The sequence below is a fragment of the Haliotis rufescens genome, unplaced genomic scaffold (assembly GCF_023055435.1).
Source record: "Haliotis rufescens isolate VD_foot unplaced genomic scaffold, xgHalRufe1.0.p SCAF_7, whole genome shotgun sequence".
NCBI lineage: Eukaryota > Metazoa > Mollusca > Gastropoda > Lepetellida > Haliotidae > Haliotis > Haliotis rufescens.
Genome location: NW_025964361.1, coordinates 39,905,594 through 39,930,122, shown reverse-complemented (window position 1 = coordinate 39,930,122; position 24,529 = coordinate 39,905,594). Strand labels below are relative to the sequence as shown.

General features: G+C 42.0%; 1 protein-coding gene across 1 annotated transcript in view; it reads left to right on the top strand.

The window, feature by feature from the left end:
• Positions 1-24,529, top strand: part of LOC124144208 (inverted formin-2-like) — a 57,546-nt gene that overhangs the window by 4,843 nt on the left and 28,174 nt on the right. The window contains exons 2-3 of the mRNA XM_046513503.2: positions 397-491; positions 1,382-2,145. Of these exons, the coding sequence (XP_046369459.2) occupies positions 1,674-2,145 (472 nt within the window). The 5' untranslated portion in view covers positions 397-491; positions 1,382-1,673. The remainder of the gene's footprint in view (positions 1-396; positions 492-1,381; positions 2,146-24,529) is intronic.

The following is a 24,529-nucleotide window of genomic DNA, read 5'->3' as shown; positions in this document are numbered from 1 at the left end:
CTCGAATGTAAATCTCTTCCATGATGACTGGGTGATAAAGAGATCTATTGAACAGGTAGAACGAGCATGCATGTCAGCTTGGCGGGTCGGAAATATTCAAATATTATTCCGTCTGAAATTGACATAATTGTTGTCCCTGTGCTGTGAAGGATAAAAGGGTATAACAGCTAATGCTGAACACCCCTATTATTCAAAAGGAAATATTTTGCTTTGTTAAATAGTGTCGGTATCTGACACACAGATTTCAAAGGATTCTTTGTGAAAGTTATTAAAAACTGGTTTCTGATTCCGCCTTTGTTCTTGCATGTTGGTATGGGATTGTATGTCTGGGAACATGAGTGTTTACAAGGTCGACGCTGACGCCACATTGCTATATATATATATTTATTTATATAGATAGTACGGACACTAACTGTACATTCACATCACACCGCCCGCTATCAGGCTCGGCGTCATGCACTCGCTGCCGGTCAAGTGATCGTCTTTAGGAGGTGAGTCTCTATAGGTCAATCATACAAGGTTAGAAGTCACATGATTAGAACAGATGGGTGTCGGTGGGGGTGGGGAAGTGGGTGTAAATGAGGTGGGGGTAAGTCTGTCAAGAAGGGCTCGGTGCAGGGTAGGTTAGGACAATACAGGTGGGGTGAGGGCATACTGCCTGAATATTTGGGTCGGCTAGGGCAGGCTACGTGTGTGGGGACGGGTTGTGGCTGTGTGGACAATCCCATGACAACCAACAGGCATTCTTACATTAGCGCTTCTGTTCCACAAGGCGATCTTAGAGCTACGACAATCGTAAGTCTATGTTAAAGTATGAGAGTCACGATCACCTTAGCGCTAAGATCACTGGCCCCCTTCACCCACAGTACACACGAGACTATCTCGCTGGCCATTTATAAAATAACACTATACTGCCTTCACCCAGAGACCATGTAATCTATTATATGGTGTCTGGTGGCATAAAGCAGTGTTGGCAGGTAAATGAATGTCAATGCAACCAATAGACCATAAAAGCAAAACATTAACAAAGCCTCCCACAACCTGAACTCCCGCGTTCTTCGGGTGGGTCAAAGACGTATATACGTCTTTGGGTAGGTACATTATCGATTGAAAGTTGTTTTTTATCGCTGCATATATATAGGCATGACATGTAGGACAGACGCAGTTCGATCTATGTACTGAAGCGTGAAGAGAAACAAAATATATCCACAAAGTGGATAATACTCTCTGTGGGCTGGTCGAACCGACTGTCAGTATGTACAGTGTGCAAGTATTTGTCCGGCAAACTGTTAAAGACAGTAGGTAAACAAGAGAAGTTTAGAAACAGTTTACCGCTAATCAGAGACGGACGAGCATTTATATTCAGTCTGACGTGTTTCAGGAGTCAGCGAGAGTGCAGCCCGCCGACGATACAGGAGAAGTGAGGTGGTTGTACGCGAGGATTTGATTACAATTTCTCCTTATAGCTTGTGAGAGCTGACTTCAGTCGGACCAGTTGCTGCGAGGCTGCGGAAGCAACTCGTCGCTACACTGCTCGCTCTAGCATGTGGCTGACAGATGGACAACTCACGGTCTGAGCGACGGGAGTCTCGTTGCTTGTAATCCAAGTGAATATAGTGTGTTATTTCTCTCCTGGATATTGTGGACTCTATTCATTCGGAATACCCGTCATCATGAACGGGGACACAACCTCACCACCTGTACAAAGGTCAACGCGATTCGCGGCAGCTAAACGCAAGAAACAACGAGGGAAGAGAGCCCGATCCGATGGCTTTGTTTTGGGGCTTGATCTTGCCAATTCGGATGATGAAGACAACGAAGGTTCCAAACTGGATTCGGATTCTCTCCAGTTCCTGCTATGGATACGGAACCCAACTGTCCAAAACTTGGCCAAACTTAGAAAGGCCATTAAGTCCAATGACCGCGACTGGATGAGGGAGTTTCTAGAGTTTGACGGATTGGGGTTGTTGTTTCAGTGTCTGAAGAACCTGTCGAGTTTTAAGGGGGTCAGTTTGTCCGACATGGTGCTACGGATGGAGTGTGCTATGTGTGTCAGGGAGGTGGTCAACTCGCAGAGTGGACTGGACTGTCTGCTCAAACTCAAGGGAAAGAAGGACAATATCTTCGGCCGGAGATTGGCTGCAGGTAGGACAGCGTTATTCATTCAGTTGTCAGCTGGGTATGAGAGCAAATATGACATGTTCAAGCACGATACATGACACTTTATGATTAGATATTGTTGATTGTTGTACATTTACAGCGATAGCACTTGACCGGGGTAGTTCATGTCTCGTGTTGAGTGGAAATAGTAGTAGTGGTAGTAGTAGCAATAGTGTGCCGTTGAAGTAGTAGATCTAGTAATGATAAATGTAGTAGTAGTAGCAGCAGCAGCAGCAGCAGCAGCAGTAGTAGTAGTAGTAGTAGTAGTAGTAGTAGTAGTAGTAGTGACAACTGAAGTAGTAGGAGTAGTAGTAGCAGCAGCATCAGTATATGTAGTAGGAGAAGCAATATGAGACGTAGTAGTAGTAGTGGTGGTGATGGTGGTGGTAGTAATAGAAGTAGTAGTAGTAGTAGTAGTAGTAGTAGTAGTAGTAGTAGTAGTGATCTCAACATTAGTAGTAGAATGGGTGTCGCTCTCCCGTTTCACCGAGAAGAGCCTATTGTGTACAACACAATCAGCTTATCTAACTTGTACATTAATCAACAATCAACAATATCCTTTTTCAAAACACTTTACACCACCTCATGTATTCATAATACAATTAGTATGAACAAGTACGACACACTGTGATAGTGCCTGGATCCCTAGCAACCAACCCTCAACTGAACGGTTCCTTCGATGTTTGAACGAGATTTAAATGCTTAACATTCACTACGGGTAGGCTCCCGGCTTTGTCAATAAACCCTCTTGTTTAGGTTAACAACAACCTGCAATACGACACACTTGCAATAAATCACACACATCGAGTCCCGACCCTATCGCCATATGTATTTCTTATCTATATCATCGACATTGAGACAAAAGGAACTCCGTTCTAATTCCCACCACTGTGGACCTGTTTCAAGCTTAAATAAATAATACCTCCAACTCATTCATCTCGCGACGTATCCATGGTAACACGCACTTTTTAAATCGAGGGTCATGCACGTGTAGCTATGCGGGCAAGGGAATCCCTGTTTTATTATTCCTCTGACGGAAAACCCCCTTTGGAATTCCTCATCGATTGGCTGTGTTGTTCAAGAGCGAACTTGTCGCACTTTGTTCCTAGATAAGACAGTAGCGAGGATGCAATTGTTTCACACATGTTCTGAGACAATGCAAACAAGCACTTCCAGTCCCGCCCCTCGACAGGGGAAACCCTAAGGTCACGTGAGTCAGTGTGACGTCACAAGGTCTGTGCACCGAGGTGACAGACAACATAACGATGACTCATCTCTCCCACAGAAAACCTCCACAATGTTCTACAACGTTCGTTGAAGTTCACAATTCTTGATTTCCTTCATTTTTGTTTTGTCCTGCTGGTAACGGTAGGTGCGGCCAAAGCTCTTACTCACCTGCCAGCCTGATCGATTTAAAACACTGTCATTCATTTGACACAACGCAATAGAGCCTTGATCGCTAAATGCATTATTTAAGCGACATTTGCGCTGAAATACAGAACATCTAACACAGTCAATAATGTGATTCATCGGAATTTGAAGGATTGTTGTAGTCATCTCAAATGTCTGCGAACCACAGTTCAAGTTCAAAGGAAATTAACACTGTGTATTATTTTCTCTGAGAACATGTCTGCTGTTGCTACACGATGATTAAGCTAAGATACGATAAGGTGAGGTGAAATTGGGTTTAACGTCGGACTGATGCCGATTTATAGTGCTAGCCCATTGAGATATCATGCGGCAGTTTAACATGAATACCCCACTCAGACACAGTATACTGACTCCGAGCCGACCAGTTCCTGTTTTAACCCCTTAATGCCGAGCGCCAGGCAGGGTAGCAACAAGTACCATCTTTCAACGTCTTTTGGTATGACGCGGCCTGGGATCGAACCCCGGATATATTGTATTTTACATATACACCTACTAGGGGTACAGAAACTAATGAAACACATTAAACATAATCACAGATATATTAAACAGTGATGATATTTATGAGACACAATGTTGTAGTATAAGGCAACACCAAAGTGGCGGAACCTACCCAGAGAGCTGCTTTTCAAATATGTGTACTGAACGGACTATAAGGGCTGAACAATCAGGGGTGGATTCAGTGGGAGTTTTAAGCAGTGATAGTATCGCCCTCAGAGCTGCCTTTGAAGACATGGGTTGGAAATGTTGATCTTCTGGTGGTGTAGAGAGAGCAGTTGAGGAGGAGGTGGTCTTCATCTTTTTCCGCTCCTGACTGGAACAGGTTACATAATCGTAGCTCACCTGGTTCGTTTATATATCGCTCTCTTAAATTCAAGTTGATTAATGTCATCATGATTAATTAATGAATCAAATAGAAATAATAAGTTTAGATTCTTGATAGTTGTCATTGTTTATAGTTGTTACATTCATGTATGTTTGTTTGTTGTTTAACGCAGCAATATTCCAGCTATATGATGGCGGTCTGTAAATAAGAGTCTGAACCAGACAATCTAGTGGTTGACATCATTTTTATGTGTGGAGATCATAACTCGTTTAAGCGGTAAAATAATAAGAGTCTAAAAAATCATGCAACTGACTATATACTACTGAATGACATTTTTTGTAGAAAAATCATACATGGGCGTTACAATTGTCTAAGCACGATACCTAGATTGTCTAAAGACATGCCACGCCCTCCCAGTCCAGCACAGCTGTTTCTGGCTCTTGGCGAAACATACACGTACCGTGAAATACACACCCCCGTTCGCGAGGAACACCTGATGACAGAGACTGCCACAACACATCGCCGTTGTTCTAGATGTAGTACGGGGGCGGTGGTGTTGTTACTGAGAATGGAAAAAGACAAATATAACTTTTCAGAATAAAACAGTGCTCATATGCAATATCTGGTCCGACCAAGAGACCTATGTTCATTTTGAAGACGTCCGTCAAGATAGAAAGTAAACATATTCAAATATATTTTTCTCCCTATATACATAATTCGAATATGGAAGTGCCCGCGTTTTGTATATATGCCCTGTCTCGTGTTTCATTCACTGATATTGTCATCTTAGTTGAAGGATTTTTAAGATGCGTTAGGATCCCAAATTGTCTTTAACATATAATCGATGTGAGTGCCGACGGGTTTGTGTTTTACAGTATGCCTATGATGGAAATGACGTTAACGTTATGCTAACGTCTAGTCTCTGAACGTCGCTATATAAGTGCAATAATCTTGGACGCGACGTTAAACCCAATTTCACCTCACATCTAGTCTCTGAATTGAACATATTTAACAGAAAACAGTTTTTAAATTATCTTAATAACATAAATTATAATAAAAAGGAGCCCGGAGACTTCATTTTTTGAAACTGTAGTAATCTAGACTTGCCAACTATTATAGACTTGCATGGGCTGTAATTGATATATTTGTTTCAAGGTCTGTATGACAGACAGAAATGACGTATGACATGTTCACTGAGATGGAACAAATATAATTGAGTCTGTTTTCCTGACAACCATCCATTGATAAAGCGCAACCACGGTTGACTTTTGCTTTTACTATTCCATGAATACGAAAGGACTTTTTTATGTTTCTTTAAAAAACCGAGTAAACATTATCTAGGACTATGCAAGCTTTACAAGTAATGAATACGCTTTCAAACAAAGGTCTATTGTGGATAACTTCCTTTTACGCTTTCAAAATGTTGTTGTTTTTTTGTTTATCCGATGATTAATAATGTAATGGTGTTTCCTTTAAGGAAGAGACAGGCATCGCCGCTTGCAATCCCTGTCCTACTTTCCATCGTTTTCAAGAATGCATTGTTGTTTTCTGGTAATCACTTACTTTAATCGTGTCAGCTGACGCATTAACAGGAAAGTTTTAAAAGTATCCATTATGTTTGATGAATTTATTTGATAGCACCATTAACAGAGTCAGTACGAGTCACAAGATACCGAGGGGGGAGGACGGATGGGCACGGGTGGCCCAGTCGTCTAACTGGTTCAAAGCGGCGTTAAACCTCACTCACTCATTCATACCCGCCCGCACTCACTCACTCACTCACTCACTCCTAGTTAAGTGGTATAACGACCATGCAGTTTCCTTATATTTAAACCATATCCTATGTTTAAAAGTGCTTTTCCTGAATATTCCAAATGTCAGTTTATGAGTCATATAGTGTACGATATAGGAATGCAGCCTGCTTGTTGATAGATATATGAATGGCACGCCAACAAGCTATGAATCATGTATATCACCCAGGTCGGATCCACTAAGAGATTAAAGGACAATTTTGATCAACCTCTGCGTCAACAAGCCTATAGTTTTTCATTTAAGTTCCTTTGTAAATACGTGTTTTATCATTTGAATAGATCAGACTGCATTTTATTTTTTTCAAAAATAAACTGATAGTCATGCTCTTTGACCTGATTCAGGTCTTAAGGCAATGTGGTTTGAGAATACAGTAAACTACGTTTATAAAGAACACGTTTATAACGAACTGACCGATATAACGAACTTATTTTAACTTATATATAACGAGCCATTTGTTGTATATATGCTGAATATATGCTTATAACGAACTACGGTTATTGCGAACTAAAATTAGTGGTCCCTTTTAGTTCGTTATAACCGTAGTTTACTGTACATGCTGATAACATAGGATGGAAGTGAATGCGGCTATGTAAGGGTAATAGTATCAAGGATGAGAGATATGACCGAGAATGTCTTGTCAGGTGATGATATGACGATGAGTCAACCAGCTTGTTCCAATGATTTGGATTGCATGACCGTATAGTCTGTAATAATATTATCAAGGTAGAACAGTCACCGAATTACCGGAAGAAGTAAAATCAATATCCAATTAATTTCTCTTTCTCTCTTAATCTGATTCGATTTCTCACTTTTACGTGTTTCATTTATCGGCACTGTAACGCAACAATGTCATGCTATAGCATAAGTTGACTCATATTACATACACACTCTATACTTTCTTTATTGCCATTATCTATTGTGACGGGGTAAGCCTGGCAGTCCAGCAGTGTTCCTGGTACACTCTCTCCAACACCAATGGCTTATCACCGTACGCTGACACAAGAATGCCTATAGATATCTGTGGTGTTATTCCACAGCTAGGTGATAACAAACTCAAACAGGTTGCCGATTTGTTTACCTATATAGGCTACATATAAACTGAGGGGCAAAAGAAAGTATACCGATTTTTTTTTATGAAATTGAAAATTGAACGAATTAGTGTTAAATATGATTATGTCTATTTAACCATCACAGTTTGTAAAAAGTAATATGTGGCTGGGTGATTTTATGTACATGGGTTCAATGACGACTGGGGTAAGAAAAGAATTTGCAACCACATGACTCCTACCATGTTTGAAATGTTAAATTTGGACTAGACAATCCAGTGATTGATACCATGAGCATCTATCAACGAAATTTGGATACGTTGACATGCATCAACCAAATCAGCGAACCTGACCACCCAATTTCGTTAGTCGCCTCTTACGACAAGCATGGGTTTCTTTCGACAAGCATATGGGTCGCTGAAGATCAATTCTAACCTGGATCTTTGATGTCATGTGTGAAAAAGGCATTGTTTCTATGTAATACGAGTAATCGTTTAGCGGTACATTAATATCCATATTGATAAAATTTGAACTAGCAGATACAATGATAACTGAGGATGACAAGCAGCCCGAACCTCGCCTTCATTGCACGTGGTCTGTGCTCTGTACATCAGAAGGCCTTGAATAATTATACTCCCATAAAAATCGCTCAATAAATGTGAAAATCTAATACGCCCTGCCTTAGCTAACTATCGCATAGCTCTCTTCACAGCCCATCTTCCCGAGTCAAGGGAGTTAACTGACTTTAAAAGTCCAGTTTCCACCTTGCCAAACTAGGCTGGAATTACTTGGCTCGATCGTAGCGCCACCAGTGGCTATTACCAGTTACGTCTCTTTTAAGCCTCTCCTATGGACCAATCAGATTCCATCACTTGCGTGTGCTTCACACAAAATGGTGGCGCCCAGTCAGGACGATCTGATCGATAATCAAGATCTATATTGTGATAAAACAGAAGATGTTCACAGCCCGTCTAACAGTCTATTAGGCAGCAGGTTTATTATGACCAGAATGTATAATATTCAAAAGAATACAAGTATGCTCGTGATACAAACTTACTTCCTCAAATACTGAGTTTATAACCAAACAAGATCCTTGAAAGAAGGCCCTTTCCCAGAATTGCGATCGAGTAATTGCGGCCACACATTTGGTTGTGCTCTTCTTTCCGTGTGTCACATGCAATAGCACGGTTACATGATCATGGGAGCAAGGGTTCGACATTGTATTCATTCCTCGTGTGTTATTGTAAACCGTGTTGTTACAGCAAGATGTTCAAGTGATGCTACATCCGTGTTAGGCCACGAGAAATTTATTATAATAGAAATCGTTTATGGATTGTTCCCGGAAAGGTGGAATTTCCGTCTTTGCATTTAAATGTTAACAAAAAATCTTTTCGAGGCATTTTGTTATAAATTATTATTTTTCACGGAATTTGGAATATTAAATTTGTACCACCTGCCGAGTCTATGAAGGAGTTAATATTTAGCAAGGAGGGGTGAAATGGGGTTTAACGCGGCGTCAAAGAATATTGTACTTACATAGCGACTGTGGAATTAATTTTGTAATGAGGTTCTTTTGAAGAAGAAAAAATACAATTATTTCAACGAAATGTTTTAAAGGTGTAGTGTGTGTCTAATTAATTGAGAACGGCCTCTCTCTCACGAACCACCAACCTCTCTCTCTCTTGTCGACCGTGATGTAATTTCATGTAGCAGCGTTCGTCTCGGTCTGGTATGGGCCTCCCAGCTGCTGCCGTGAGAACAGGGTATCTGTGTGATTCAGACTCCTTATCCCCTCTCAGCTCAAGCAGCCTGCACTTATCCCCTTCTCAGCTCAAGCAGCCTGCACTTATCCCCCTCTCAGCTCTAGCAGCCTGCACTTATCCCCCCTCTCAGCTCTAGCAGCCTGCACTTATCCCCTCTCAGCTCAAGCAGCCTGCACTTATCCCCTTCTCAGCTCAAGCAGCCTGCACTTATCCCCTCTCAGCTCAAGCAGCCTGCACTTATCCCCTTCTCAGCTCAAGCAGCCTGCACTTATCCCCTTCTCAGCTCAAGCAGCCTGCACTTATCCCCTTCTCAGCTCAAGCAGCCTGCACTTATCCCCCCTCTCAGCTCAAGCAGCCTGCACTTATCCCCTTCTCAGCTCAAGCAGCCTGCACTTATCCCCTTCTCAGCTCAAGCAGCCTGCACTTATCCCCTTCTCAGCTCAAGCAGCCTGCACTTATCCCCTTCTCAGCTCAAGCAGCCCGCACTTACCCACTTCTCAGCTCAAGCAGCCTGCACTTATCCCCTTCTCAGCTCAAGCAGCCTGCACTTATCCCCCCTCTCAGCTCAAGCAGCCTGCACTTATCCCCTACTCAGCGCTAGCAGCCTGCACTTACTCCCTTCTCAGCTCTAGCAGCCTGCACTTATCCCCTTCTCAGCTCTAGCAGCCTGCACGTATCCCTTTCTCAGCTCCAGCAGCCTGCACTTACCCACTTCTCAGCTCTAGCAGCCTGCACTTATCCCCTTCTCAGCTCTAGCAGCCTGCACTTATCCCCCTCTCAGCTCAAGCAGCCTGCACTTATCCCCTTCTCAGCTCTAGCAGCCTGCACTTATCCCCCTCTCAGCTCTAGCAGCCTGCACTTATCCCCCTCTCAGCTCAAGCAGCCTGCACTTACCCACTTCTCAGCTCTAGCAGCCTGCACTTATCCCCTTCTCAGCTCCAGCAGCCTGCACTTATCCTCTTCTCAGCTCTAGCAGCCTGCACTTACCCTCTTCTCAGCTCAAGCAGCCCGCACTTACCCACTTCTCAGCTTTAGCAGCCAAGTCATCAAGTTTAATTCATATCCACTTCGAATATGGATGGTAATATATTTTTATTCTGTTATTATTTATTTTTATACCATGTAGAATGGATATAATTTATATGGAGCAACACTTAGCCTATGAAAACGTTTCTTTGAAATAATTGCAATTTATTTGTTTCGAAAGAACCTTTCCTCCTCTGCTGTTTTTGTAAGATAAAACAGCCATAAAATACCGACAGCTATTTCTGTTGTTCCCTCTGGGAAGTCGACATGGTGGTGCATCAAGGAAACTAGACTCGGTTTTGTTTGATCTTACTTTCTTAGTCTTTTGGTTAAAGCTATATAAAAGTATATAAATATTCAGTCATGACGCAGGACAAGGAGATGGACTACACTTGAAAATAGAGGATGCCGTATCATCTGATGGACGAACAACCTTCATGCCGAACTTCACAAAATAACTCGTTACCTTAGTAGTGAGTGAGTTTGGTTTTACACCGCTTTTAGCAATATTCCAGCAATATCACGTCGGGGGACACCAGAAATGGGCTTCACACATTGTACCCAAGTGGGGAATCGAACCCGGGCCTTCGGCGTGACGAGCGAACGCTTTGACCACTTAAACCGCTTTTACCCTAGGCCTGCACCATGACTGTGGAATATATTTATTTTATGAAAACAAAATAATCTAGAAACGCATACAAAAGCAAGTCTAGCATGCTCTAGCTAGCTCTATTCCACAGTCTATGAAATCAGCATAGGAATTTTTTAAATTATTTTAGAGTCAAGAAGGCTATTATGTAATATAAGATTGCGTAGACTAAATGTTTGTCTACTTTTACCCCAGCTCTCCGTTAACCTAGTAAATGGGCTCTATAATTTATATCATGGTTTCAGCACAAGGATATGCCCTTCACACTGAGGTTTGGCAGATCTAGGGTTCTAGATTGTGTTATGTAGGTGTCGGAAAGACTGACTTGCAGACTGCAAATATGTCCTCCGTTCACACTGATGCTTTGTTTCCGATAATGGCTTGAGAAGCGGGATATAGTTGCCGGTGGCTTGTCTGGACCTTATCTGGGGCGTCATGTTACACGTGGCATGGGAACGGTATCTCCCACTCCTGCCAACATCCTTCGTGTAGTTACATATGCACCGATTTGTTTACCACAGCCTCAAACAGGCACTACGAATTTAAGTCTACATACATCAAATTGGGATTCGAACCCGGGTCTAGTGATGGACGTCCACGTTTACAATTGGAATATATATATTTCTGTTATGTGACGTCATGTCAATGAACATCGTCAATTATCCAGTATGTCTCCATGTCATGTCGATTAATACACTGGACGCTTCCGCCGTCGTAGCTTCGTTTCTGAAGTGAGGTCACTTTATCCATCCCGCCCATCACTAATTTAGCACAACGAGCGTTTGATTACAGACAGATATAACCGAAGTTACAACATGTCTGACAAGTAGGGTTGACTAGTCTCAACCTGAGTTAACCAGTGTGAATCACTTAACTTAAAGCTCTACCTGAAATATACTGCATGAAATGCAACCTTAGACATAATACAAAATGACTGACAGGAGAGAAATATAACAGTGATTTTATTGCCATATGTACAACTACGAGAAGGGTTTACAAGTGATTCAATGCTTGACGATCCGGGTAGAATAGATCTTCTGCAACCCATGCTTGTAAAAGGCGACTATGCTTGTCGTAAGAGCGACTGACGAGATCGGGTGGTCAGGTTCGCTGACTTGGTTGATGCATGTCATCGATCCCAATTTCGTGAATCGATGCTCATGATGTCAATCACTGGATTGTCTGGTCCAGACTCGATTATTAACAGACCGCCGTCATATAGCTGGAATAAGTAAATTGTATTTATATCAACAATCGAAATTTAAAATTTCATGACACATATCAGAATACATAATATACTTAGTCTATCAATATATTCATTAAAATGTTTTTATTCCTGACTGAATCAATAAATGAAACTAGTTAATTTTAACGATGACGTCACTCGGAGGCTGCTGAACAGACTACCTCACCCCATGTATGGGTAACTTTGGTCAAATGAAGTATGATGTAAATCAACATGTGCTAACACTGGTCACCCAAGGTTAACTTTTATTACACCCTGTTCAACGCGATTTTACCAGGATCGCACACAATTTTGAAGTCGAACAATCGCGACAATGATAGCGGCAGTCTAAAATTCACAAGGTCCCTGGCAAAGCCGCGTTAAATGAATCCCACAAATTCGACTGGTTCGTTAGATAGTACCCGCAAACAGTATTTTCGCCGTAAGTCCTATATATTCAACAGCCAGGCATCAAGTCGAGCCAATCGGCAGCTTTACCTGTGGTACTCATATGAACTCACCGCACCTTAGAATTCTGGTAGTGAATGGTTATTTAAAGATGCTGCTCCTGTGGTGCACCCTGGACAGAAGATGCTATAGGTAATTTCTCCTATCTACATCCTATCACCATGTTCTTTTTTTAGACCACGATTACAGCATGCTCTAAATATAGATGCATCTCCGGGACAGGGTACAGAGGTGAGAGGTCTTCTCACACGCGCGCACACACATATATATATATACATATATATATATGGAGAGAGAGAGAGGAGAGAGAGAGACATGGCACGTTCTCAATGAATTAGACAAACACTTCGTCTTTAAAACATTTCGTTCAATTAATTGTATTTTTTTCTTCAAAATAACCTTTCCGCTTCTGCTGCATAGAATAAAGGAAACTAGACTTGGTTTAGTTTGATCTAGACTTGCCTAGGCTTTTAGTAAAAAAGTAACCTGACAGTGTATATATATACAAAAATAATTCCACAGTCATTGCGCAGGACTATCAATGAAGGGGAACTTCTATTTCTTAATGGGTGCGGAGCAATCCCCTGGCTTCGACGCCGCTACATACTGTGCTGAGTTGCGACCATAAGCCATGCTTGGGGCGACAGTACTGGGTTCGAATCCCAGGTGCCTTCCGATTACAATCTGTCAGCAACAGTGGTTAAACGTCAGTTATCTGCATCGCCTGCTTTCTCCCCATGCCACACTAAAGGGCCTTAATGCGGACTGTTCAAGCGACTTTAAACCAACTCGCTCGTTTCAGAATATTTCGCGCTTACGTTATTGACTGTACTACGTAAGGCATGCCTATAGATAGAGGGTATTTTAATTACGGACGTAGAAACGCTGCTCATGACAATTCATAAATAGCATATTTATGTAATTGCCGAAACGTATCATTTCCGTTTCAAGCATGCCGGTGTGATTTTGGTGTTGAATATATATCCGGAAATTTGAACCGTCCGGATTAAAGAGGTTTCATTGTACGATATAATACAGAAGGTGACTTCTCACGTGACTGTGTAGGGTGGACCGTCTTGTACGGAAATGGACCATTAGCCACAGATGTACCATTAGCCACAGATAATGTGCCGTTGCTGTTAATCATTTGAATGCAAATGGCATACTTTACGTCGTTTGCTTAATAACACGACTAAGACTTGTGATTCTAAAAAGTAGCATTTCCAACATGTCTGTACAATTATGACGTATGTGTCTATTTATGGGGCTAAAAGTGTATTTGGCCTGTCAGCTGCCTATGGTCTGCGACAATTTATGTTTTCAAATACGATCTTGAATAAACAATAAATGAAACTTGTCTAAAATAGCCACCATACGACGGCTTTAAATTCAAATGTCACACTTGAGGTTGTAATGTTTACCTTAAACAAACCCGGCGTTACAATTAGCCGCTCGGAGTATTGTTATGCATGCTTGTGGCGTATTTGTCCGCCAAACAAAATGGCAAGTGTCAGTTCGCCATAATAGAAAGTGATGAGGTTATATATAAATGTATGTGTAAACCAGGCTATTATTACGGAATTCCTTTGTTGCGGTTTTTGAAAATTATACTTTCGTTTTTTAGCTCACCTGACGAAAGGTCAGATGAGCTTATGTCGTTGCCTGTTTGTCCGTCGCCCGCCGTCAATCAAAAACATCTCCTCCAAAAACATTGAACCAATGAAAGTGAATATCCACACGCTTGTTTCCACCAATAAAGATATTTGAATCTGTTCAAGGGGTTCAAATCAAATTGTTAATATGGCCGCCGTCTCTGTCGTTTTGAAACATATTTATGGCCATTTTAAAACACTGGAATGCCATTTGGTACATGTGCATTAAGTAGTAGGGGTTATCATAATCCGTGTAAATTATTTTATTTTGACCTAAATTTGACCATTTGATCACACAGAGAGCTGAAATTTCTTGTGGCCACAATTTAGCCATTAGCTAATTTTTACCGTGTTTTGACAATGCTCCATGAAATGTTATTCTCCTCTCAATTTGACAGACTGAGGAAGCATATTTCTCCCCATGACATCATATTTTGTTAGATTTTAATAGAAGATATTGAAATATCAATGCTGATAGCAATTTAAAATACATGTTCAGGTGAGCTACAGTGCCCCTGGTTCTGTTTAAGAACATACACAAGAATGACACAAATATTTAAGTATGATGCTGTCTTATGCTGGAACAAACCTGGGTATGCAACCATGTTACCAACATATCCACATTCTCACAGCCACTTCCCTCCTAACATAAAAGGGGGCACGGGTGGCCCAGTCGTCTAAGGCGCCGCGATTCGCTGTGCAGAGTTGCGTCCCTTGGGCACGCCAGAAACCTATGATTGTGGGTTCGAATCCCGGTTCACCCCGATTATGTTTCTAGGTTTGTCAGCACCATACCCGTGCTCGTGGGTTTCACCGAAGTGGTACACGTCTGAGACCTGCATCACTTCGGGCTTTCCTCCCACATTAAGCTGACACGCCGCGATATTACTAGAATACTGTTAAAAGCGGCGTTAAACCCAACTCACCCACCCCATCCTAACATAAACGTGTACTGCCGGTTCAAGCATCCTCACTGGCTTCAAGGTATCTTCTCCTTCAGTCGATGGCGAATTGATGTAGGCGAACTGGTAAAATTCTGGAAGAATTATGTGCAGTCAGTCTTACGACATCAGCAGGTAATCAGAAACTAATCACAGCTAATCTCCCCAGCTCAGATATAATTAGTATGGATCTATCCATGTTTCATAGATGAAATACTACAAGGGACATGGTCGCAATGTCGCGGTTTGGTTAATTTTTACACTTTTTGCTTGTTTTTGGTAGGGCGACAATGCGACAACGCGACAATGTCCCTTGATTATATTTATAGGATATTGAGCAGTTATATTCTCAGTCTATCTGATCGAATTGCCATGCAAGGAAAGAGATAAGTAGGGTATCCTCAAATATGATGTAACCCAGAAACCCGGATGTGATTTGCATGGGGATTACGATGGCATTACAGGAAGATGGGTATATGATGTCATTACAGGAAGATGGGTATATGATGTCATTACCTGGTAAGGATTCTGCTCTCGGTACCCAGAAGGCGGTGACTCTGGTAGCATTACCCCGAGGTGGAGATTCTGCTGCCATTTCCCCCCAAAAGATAAAATTATTGTCATTAAATCGGAATATGTGGATTTTGCTGTCATTACCCGGAAGATAGAGATTCTGCTGTCGTTACCGGAAGGTGGAGATTCTGCTGTCATTACCCGGGATGTTGAGAGTAGTTTGTCATTACCCGGGAGGGCAACATTATTCTGTCATTTCCCGGGAGGGCAACATTATTCTGTCATTACCCGGAAGGGCAACATTATTTTGTCATTTCCCGGGAGGGCAACATTATTCTGTCATTACCCGGAAGGTGGTATTCCTCCTGTAATACCCGGATGTTGGAGGTTGGAGATTAGACAAATGGTGTCTTTAATGTGTGTCTGTCGCAGTGCATCGACGGGCATTTAAGATTACTCTTATTTTACACTGATATATAATAAGTTGAGAAATGATAGATAAGGTATTGCTAAACCACCTTCAGATCTAGATTCCTGTGTTTGCCCGTGAGAGAAGCAGACAAAGCGACCGTGTCTTATGGTAGGTTGAGACCGATACCATCTCTGACAGGAACTGATTACGAAAGCCAGACAACTGAGAACAGATACGGCCTCCTATTGCGTAACAGAACACGCTTGTGCGGCTATATGACGTAAACACTTGTTGAAGTTTCTGGTATATATCATGAATAATTCAATGTGTCGGTAGACCTTGGACAGATACACGTCGTTATCTTTCAAACACAATACTTAACAGCTGTGCAAGGTCAAGGTCGCGATGATGCACTTTGGTGAATGCCGATGCAGTATATTGCTTACAGGTGGCGGTGCAGAGGGTGTTCGGCATGTTGTTGCTTCGGGAAATCAAACAGTAGTCCAATGGGTTGGGGGCGGTGGGGTAGCCTCGTGGTTAAAGCGTTCGCTCGTCATGTCGAAGGTTCGGGTTCGATTACCCACATGGGTTCAATGTGTGAAGCCCATTTCCGATGTCCCCCGTCGTGATATTGCTGGAATAGTGCTAAAAGCGGCGTAAAACCATACTCACTTACTCACTCCCAATGGGTTGCCTTGCTCCAAGGCTGTACTGAATGATAAGTCCGTGGAGGGATTTTAGTAATTATTCCTTATGATAGGCAAGTCTAGACATGTATCATGAAATTATGATTTAAACTAATAACCACTGCCTTCGAGACTTATGCAACATCCCACCTTACTCAAGTGTACAGTTCTTTTGTTAATGGCCGCTTTGAACAATATTTCAGTTCCATCACGGCTTCTCACGACGGTTATTACACCAGTAATATTTCAAAGAGGGGACACGGTTGGTAAAGTCTCCAAAAGGATCGCAAGTCGCTGTGCAGAGTTGCGTCCCTTAGGTGTGCTAGAAACCTATGATCATGGGTTCGAATCCCGGTTCGCCTCAATTATCTCATGCTCGTGGATTTCACTAAAGAGTAAACGTCTAGTCTATTACATGCATCACTTTCCTTCTACATCAAACTGAAATGACGTTATGTATCGGAACCAATGTTCATATTAGGGTTTTAACGTACTCACTCACGGGACACAAGGACATCGAAGATCATTAATCAGTTGCAAAGGGTGTAGACTGTTGTATTTCATAAACGTCCGTCCTAAACAAGCAGAATTTCTATCCATTTATTCACATTGGAACTATTAACAAGATCGAAGGCATTCATTCATACATGGTGTCTGACAGACCTTATTGTGGGTCTGAAGGACTGGAGGCTTACGAACATGTCACTGTCCAGCGGGCAATTCGACTATAAATCATATAAACCGAAAGATGTTTGTAACGAAACTATTCAAACAATAGAGAGCGTCGAGTTTCTTAAAGAAGCGGTTGAAGGGGTTCTCGAGGGTCAATAACCATTTGTGGTCATCGGTACCGAGTATTATAGTAAGGAAAGAACTATTTAATCTTTTCGGGCATGCTTCAAAACATTTTGTACTGTCAAAGGAGAAGCCGAGCACTCTTTCACAACTCATTTTTTGGGCATGCTGCATATCCAGCGAACAATGTTTGGTGTGTAAAACCTCTTGAGGCCTTACCCTTATTCCGCCCAATCTAGAACAAACTATCGTTTTAAAAACATCGCAAGCAACCGCATCTCCACCCACGCACCTCTAATCCCCATGCCCCGCATCACCGCCCATCAGGTACAAAGACGTACAATCGGTCATGTCACACTTTGTTTTTCCCCATCCATTAGTCTGTTCTTGTTAAAATAATACGATACTGCGGTTCTATGTTGTCCCTAAATACGGACCTTGTTTACCCTACCTTTCAGTATTTGGGGGAAACTGACGTAGATAATTCTTTGCCAACAATCCATGTCATTTGATCTTCGCGTATCGATTTCTTTAATCAATTAGACGAACCCATCGACGAAGGAATGATCCTTGTTCCCCTGTGCTACTGGCCCACTTGTTTTAATGTTTCCCAAATCTCCGAGCAACCTTCCCAAAGCAAATCCATCCTGTGTGCATGATAGGTCAGATGCTGATGTTATTGCGCCACCTAGCGGCTTGATTCCATTATCGTCTGCTCCTTCCCGCCAACTCACGGAGCAGAGCCTCTGATCTTGCAGCACGTACAGAGCTATATATAAATATTGTACACATACTCCGACAGCTGAAAGCCATACCATTTACATTTTCGCAAGAGAAAAAGAAGTTGAGATGCGAGGTCCATGACTTTTATTGTTTGTATACTCCCTCTCTGGACACATTGACAATTTCCTCGAGTATTTCGTATCATTTCGTAGATTGACGGAAAGAGCCGAAGATACATCCCCATCGATTGTCTGTTTAGTTTATTCACATAATTTATAGTTTATTTTAAAGATGATGTTTGAATGCCTTTGAAATTGTGTAAGACAATCAGTGTTAGAAATATCACAAATCATTTTCTCTTCTTTTACGGACCACCTCCGTGGTCTAGTGGATATAACGTCGGCCAGGAGAACGGAAGGTCCTGGGTTCGATCCCCTGGTCTTACTGAAAGACGTTAAAAGATTGGTACTTGGTGGTACTTGTCCACACACACACACACACACACAATCATAACATTATATGTATATATTTGAAATATTATAAGACAAACATTAAAGCTGTTGATAATAGTCGGATTTCGTGTTTCGTCCTAACTTTCCTTCGTAATGTGTCGGTATATCAAACCAAATGTTAAATTTAATTATTTTGGAGTTTTTTTCTTTTAAAAAAATCTTACGAAACGGTTCTTTTCGGTCGACTTAACCTGTTGCTTGACAGCTGAGAACATACACTATGAAGGTTGACATACGTATATATTATAACTGGTGCCCCCGGGGAAGGGAGAGCCCATGAAATAGGCCAATGTGACATATGTACAGCTGACAATCGGCAAAAACAGTATGCAGTCTCTTCTTTGTGCTGTTTACAAATGAGGACAAGTATTACATTGCAAATGACCTTTGTTGCATCCGTAGTCCAATATATGTCACTTTAACACAGTCCAAACAAAATAGGGGATACACTGAGTTATGTCCCTATGTGGTTTGGGGTTTTGTTTAACGCCATTTCAGCATATACTAGATATTTCACATCGTGGAATGGCGGAAGAAGATCTCTACGCCTTGAAGCACTGGACCCGCGCGAAACGGATAAGCGTGTCCTACCCATCCTTTTGTACTTGCCATGCGCTGTTTCAAACATCGAATTTGTGTGTTGATATAAATATTCAATAAATTCCAAAAGGTTTCCCTGTAGATGCAGCATAGCATTTGAGGGATGTCTCCAGGAAGGTAGTCTCCACATATTGTATAAATCATGTGTTTCAAGGGAAACACTCGCTGCATTTTGCATTTCGTTTAATGCTATTGTAACAACGTCTATATTTCACGCATCTCTATAGATGGTGTCTCCATATTATATAAAGTCTTCAGGAAGGTGTTGTTTACACATTATATTAAGTTATAGGTTTCATGGGAGACAGCCTTTGCATTGCATTGCATATTGTTTTTCGTTCGTTTTTCACGCGTCTGTACATTGCTCTAGCCGCGACGGGTCATACCAGACCTACTTTTGTTTTACCTTGATCGGAAATTCGAGTTTCTGTTTCCAATGTTTGATTAACAGTAGTAAGTTGAGACAAACGTCAGGATAGAACTCCCCCAGGGCTTGGTGTTTGTACGGAAAGCATGCATAATGCGCATGGCGGTGAAGGACTATACTATAATCTCCAGTGAGTACAACACTCTCCAAACAATACACACAACAGTGATTGAGTTTGATTTTTCGCCGCTTTTAGCAATATTCCAGCAATACCACGGCGGGGGACACCAGAAATGGGCTTCACACATTGTACCCATGTCGGGAATCGAACCCGGGTCTTCAGCGTGACGAGCAAACGCTTTAACCACCAGGCTACCCGACCGCCCCCTCACACACAACAGAGGTACACCAGAAAAAACACACAGAAGGGGGGGGGGGGGGGGGGGGGAATGAGGATTGTCGTTATTCTGCGTCGGAGTGGGGTATGCAAGTTAAAAAGTAAAAAATAACATGTGTCTTAAGACTGGAAGTGATATCCTTGACCCCAGGAATATTGACATTACTGATGTCATCGTCAAACGGAATCAGACTTTGGATTTGGCTGTCCCAATAACTTACAAGAGGCTGTCCCGCGAATCTAATAAGGCGTTTATCTAAGGAACTATGAAACTCAGATTTAATAGGCTAATATGTGACGTTACATGTGGTGACTGTTTAGATGTAGACAAACACACCGTGCTGATTCTGTCGGTCACGCCCAGATACGAGAATACACAGTCCGTGCAGCACGTGGTACAGTCACATGTAGACTAGCGCTTAGTCTGTGAAAAGATATTCTTAATAGAGAAAAGCAACTACATTATAAGTGAAAAGGAGCCTCAGTGAGATGGGAAAATCAGAAACTTTGGAAAATCTAGACTTGCTTCATTTAGATATAGCATTACAGTGAGGGCTGGTCTGATGGGGAAATAATATGGTTCAGGGACTATTAGTCTGCCTTTCAGACCCTGATACAAATATATATCAAATACAGCCCATGCAAGTCTATAATGTTTGGCAAGTCTCTGAAAATGAAGAGAATCACTGGGCTCCCTTTTATCATATTTTTATTAAGATAACTGAACAACTGGTTTTTTCTGTACGATATGTTCATTTCAGAGACTAGATATTAGTCTAAGGGACTATGAGAGGTCACGCCCCGATACGAGTGTACATACAGCACGTGCAGCACGTGGTCGTCACGTGGCTACTGTCGAGGGTATTCATTGCTTCCAACCTACAGCATGGAGAGGAAAGTTTACAACCCCGAGGAAAATATAATATCTCCTTCGAAGATAAGGACAGCGTTTTATGCTGTGTTAGTGTGTAGACCCTTACAGCTCTTGCGAGTATATATATAGACTTATAATCCAATATGTAGATACGCGTGCCCTAATTTGTTTGTTGTCAGTATGGCATGTTCTTAAGATCATGTGTTTATGGTAACATTTTAATAGATTTGAGAGTTAAATATTTACAAGAGGTTTATGGTATTTACGTAGCGAGTAAACATCATACATTTGCCGATAAGCGATTTTACTATTGTATAAATTGTGACTGTCTTTATTTGGAGAGTGCCACTGCAACAGCGACAAGATACATGACACTGTGACGCTTGTGTGCAAATCTGCAGCAGTTGGTGTCAATCCAAATGTCAACATGTTGTTATAATATGTAAATGTCAACTTTTAAACAGGCCCAGACGCGTGGGCACTTTACGACTATATATTTGTTTTTTATATTCTTTAAAGTTCTATATTTAATTTGAAACTAAACAAACGAAGTTTTTACTGCTACGTTAGTCAGTGTCACGACCGCCTCCGTGGTCCCTGAACCACACTATTTTCCTTTTCACGCAAGTCGAGACTTTTCACATATTTCCACATCTCTATGGGGCTCCTTTTTATTTGAAGAGGGGGCGGTCGGGTAGCCTAGTGGTTCAAGCGTTCGCTCGTCACGCCGAAGACCCGGGTTCGAATCCCGACATGGGCACAATGTGTGAAGCCCATTTCTGGTTTCCCCCGCCGTGATATTGCTGGAATATTGCTAAAAGCGGCGTAAAACCATACTCACTCACTCACTCACTCACTATTTGAAGTGGAGTTGTTTGTTTCTGTCAAAATTATATATTTTCAGAGGCTAATTAAACGTCCATTGGCCACGCCAGAAACCTATGATTGTAGGTTCGAATCCTGGTTCGCCCCAATTATGTTTCTAGGTTTGTCAGCACCATACCCGTGCTTGTGAGTTCCACCAAAGCGGTAAACGTCTGAGACCAGCATCACTGCGGGCTTTCCTCCCACATTAATCTGACACGCCTTGATATGACTGGAATTTTGTCAAACCCAATTCACTCACTCATTCACTCAATTCCATGCGCATTTGTATTGCCATAAACCTTTCAAGAAACCCGTTCATTCCGATATCAATCTAGTTTAATGGTCACGTGTTTACGGGTCATCGGGTTATGTTTCAACGAACGTAGAAAGAACAGCTATATGTGTGTCATGAGCCTGTTAATCGCGGGCCAAGATAAATGAGATACCGAACCCAGTTCAGTCGAGATAACCATACATCGCCAGTTTCCGTAACTTCATTCGGCTTATCTCGACAGAACGTGTGCTGCATGGTTATTGCAAGGTTCCCCGTGGTGCCTATTACCTCTGAACTAGACATAAACTTTCACCACACTGCGTGTCGGCGGTTGGCCTTTTGTTGACCTTCTCTGGCCGTTGTTTGTATGTATTAAACAGATGTTAAAGAGAGTAACAACAGACCTGTTAGCATATATGCTAATTTAAAGGGTCACGGCTGGTCGTTCTGAGTGAGTGAGAATACTTTTAGGTGTCGACAATCTATAATGGCAGGACATGCTTACCCTTTTCACCAACGCCTGATCCAGCACGGATTTTCAGTGATTCTTTCATATAATTTTCACCGCCAATTTGGCTTTTACGCCCAGTGGGTTCTTCGGCGGATAATCGAGACTGGTTATTCTCTGGCATTGACTTTATGTAATTACACTGCCCAGCTGTTGACTGTGATGTTCTATATTGATGCTATCGAGTATTCATAAAGCACCATTAAGCCATGTTTAACTAGGGTTATCACAAATACAAGAACTTGAAGCTTTGCCATTCCGCCCGGATCTGTTCTCAATGAAATTGTCCGAATTACCAATTTCCGGACATATCACCCTGTATGTTCTTTATTAATAGCAGTCGCCCGGATAACAGACTAACGTGATCTACTGAATTTAGACTGACTTGATGTACTGAATTAGGCATTGGATTTAGGTATTATAAAAGTCTCTATCGACCATTTGTTTAAAAATAGCGATATAAACCATTCAATTTCCCATAATCCTAAGTGCGTCCCTTGGTCGCGCCAGAAACCTATGATTGTGGGTTCGAATCCCGGTTCACCCCGATTATGTTTCTAGGTTTGTCAGCACCATACCCGTGCTCGTGGGTTTCACCGAAGTGGTAAACGCTTCAGACCTGCATCACTTCGGGCTTTCCTCCCACATTAAGCTGACACGCCTTGATATAACTGGAATACTGTTAAAAGTGGCGTTAAACCCAACTCACTCACTCACATAATCATAAGAAATCTCTGCCAAAAGCAGAATCCATTGTACGATTCCGACTATATCATAAGCACGTGTTTATGAATCAGTATCAAATAGTGATGACACCAGGTGTTAACGAAAAGGTGAGCGTATCCTGCCACGCCGATGGCACCCGTCATTTACACATGCAAAGGCAAGTCAACTGCCCACCTGAAAAAGAAACGGGAACAGATGGTACAAGTTACTAGGGAATTGCATCGGACATCATTTTGTCACTGACGCGTCACATTTGGAAATGTCCTCAACATGTCTACCATAAAACTTGTGAAAGCTTTACTAAGGTTTTCAGTGTTGTAACCCTGATCAAACAGCTTTTGAGCAAGTTGTCGAGTGTAGACACCAAAGCCCAGAGTTGAAAGAGAGAGTTAGCCTTGCTACAAGGCTGTGCTGAAAGATGAAAGTCCATGGATGTGTAGTAATTACATCCTCCTAATAGGCAAGTCTAGATAAATGAACAGTACAGTCTAAGGACTCCAGTCACTTATAGGGACAACTTGTTCTTATTATTTAGATACTCTAGAAATTGTGATTTAAACTAATTATTATTGCCTTAGAGACATGTGCAAGTCTAAGAGAATGTGACAGGAACTGACTAATAGACCTGGCCATGTTTCTGAGGTGCCAGAATGGAAGGACAATCGGTCACGTACTTGTACCTGCATAAACCGCATACAGCATCTGGGCTCTCGTCCTAACTTGTTTCAGCTAATATTAATCTGCAAGGGTGTTGAGGTTTAACATATTTTATTCACAAGAAACAAACGGATCGGACACCAGACGTGTCTCCAAACTTGTTCCTCATTGATCTACATTAGCAGTGTCCGAAAGAATGATGTACGTGTGATGTAACCAATATCCAATTTAGTACTCAATGTCCATTTCCACAAAGCGACCTTAGCCCTACCGTAAGCCTGTGTTAAGGTACATTACTTTAACGTTAAGGTCGCTTTGTCTTTGTTTGTTGTTTAACGCCGCACTCAGCAATATTCAAGCTATATGACGGAGGTCTGTAAATAATCGAGAGTAGACCAGACAATCCAGTGATATCACGAGCATCGATCTACGGAGTTGGGATACGTGACATGAATCAACCAAGTCAGCGAGCCTGACCACCCGATCCCGTCAGTCGCCTTTTACGACAAGCACAGTCACCTGTTACGGCAAGCATGGGTTTCTTAGGTCTTCTTCTCCCTTATTATACATCTTCAAGTTAGGAAAAAGGCGAGGAACCGGATTGGGGGAGCTCTGTTAATGA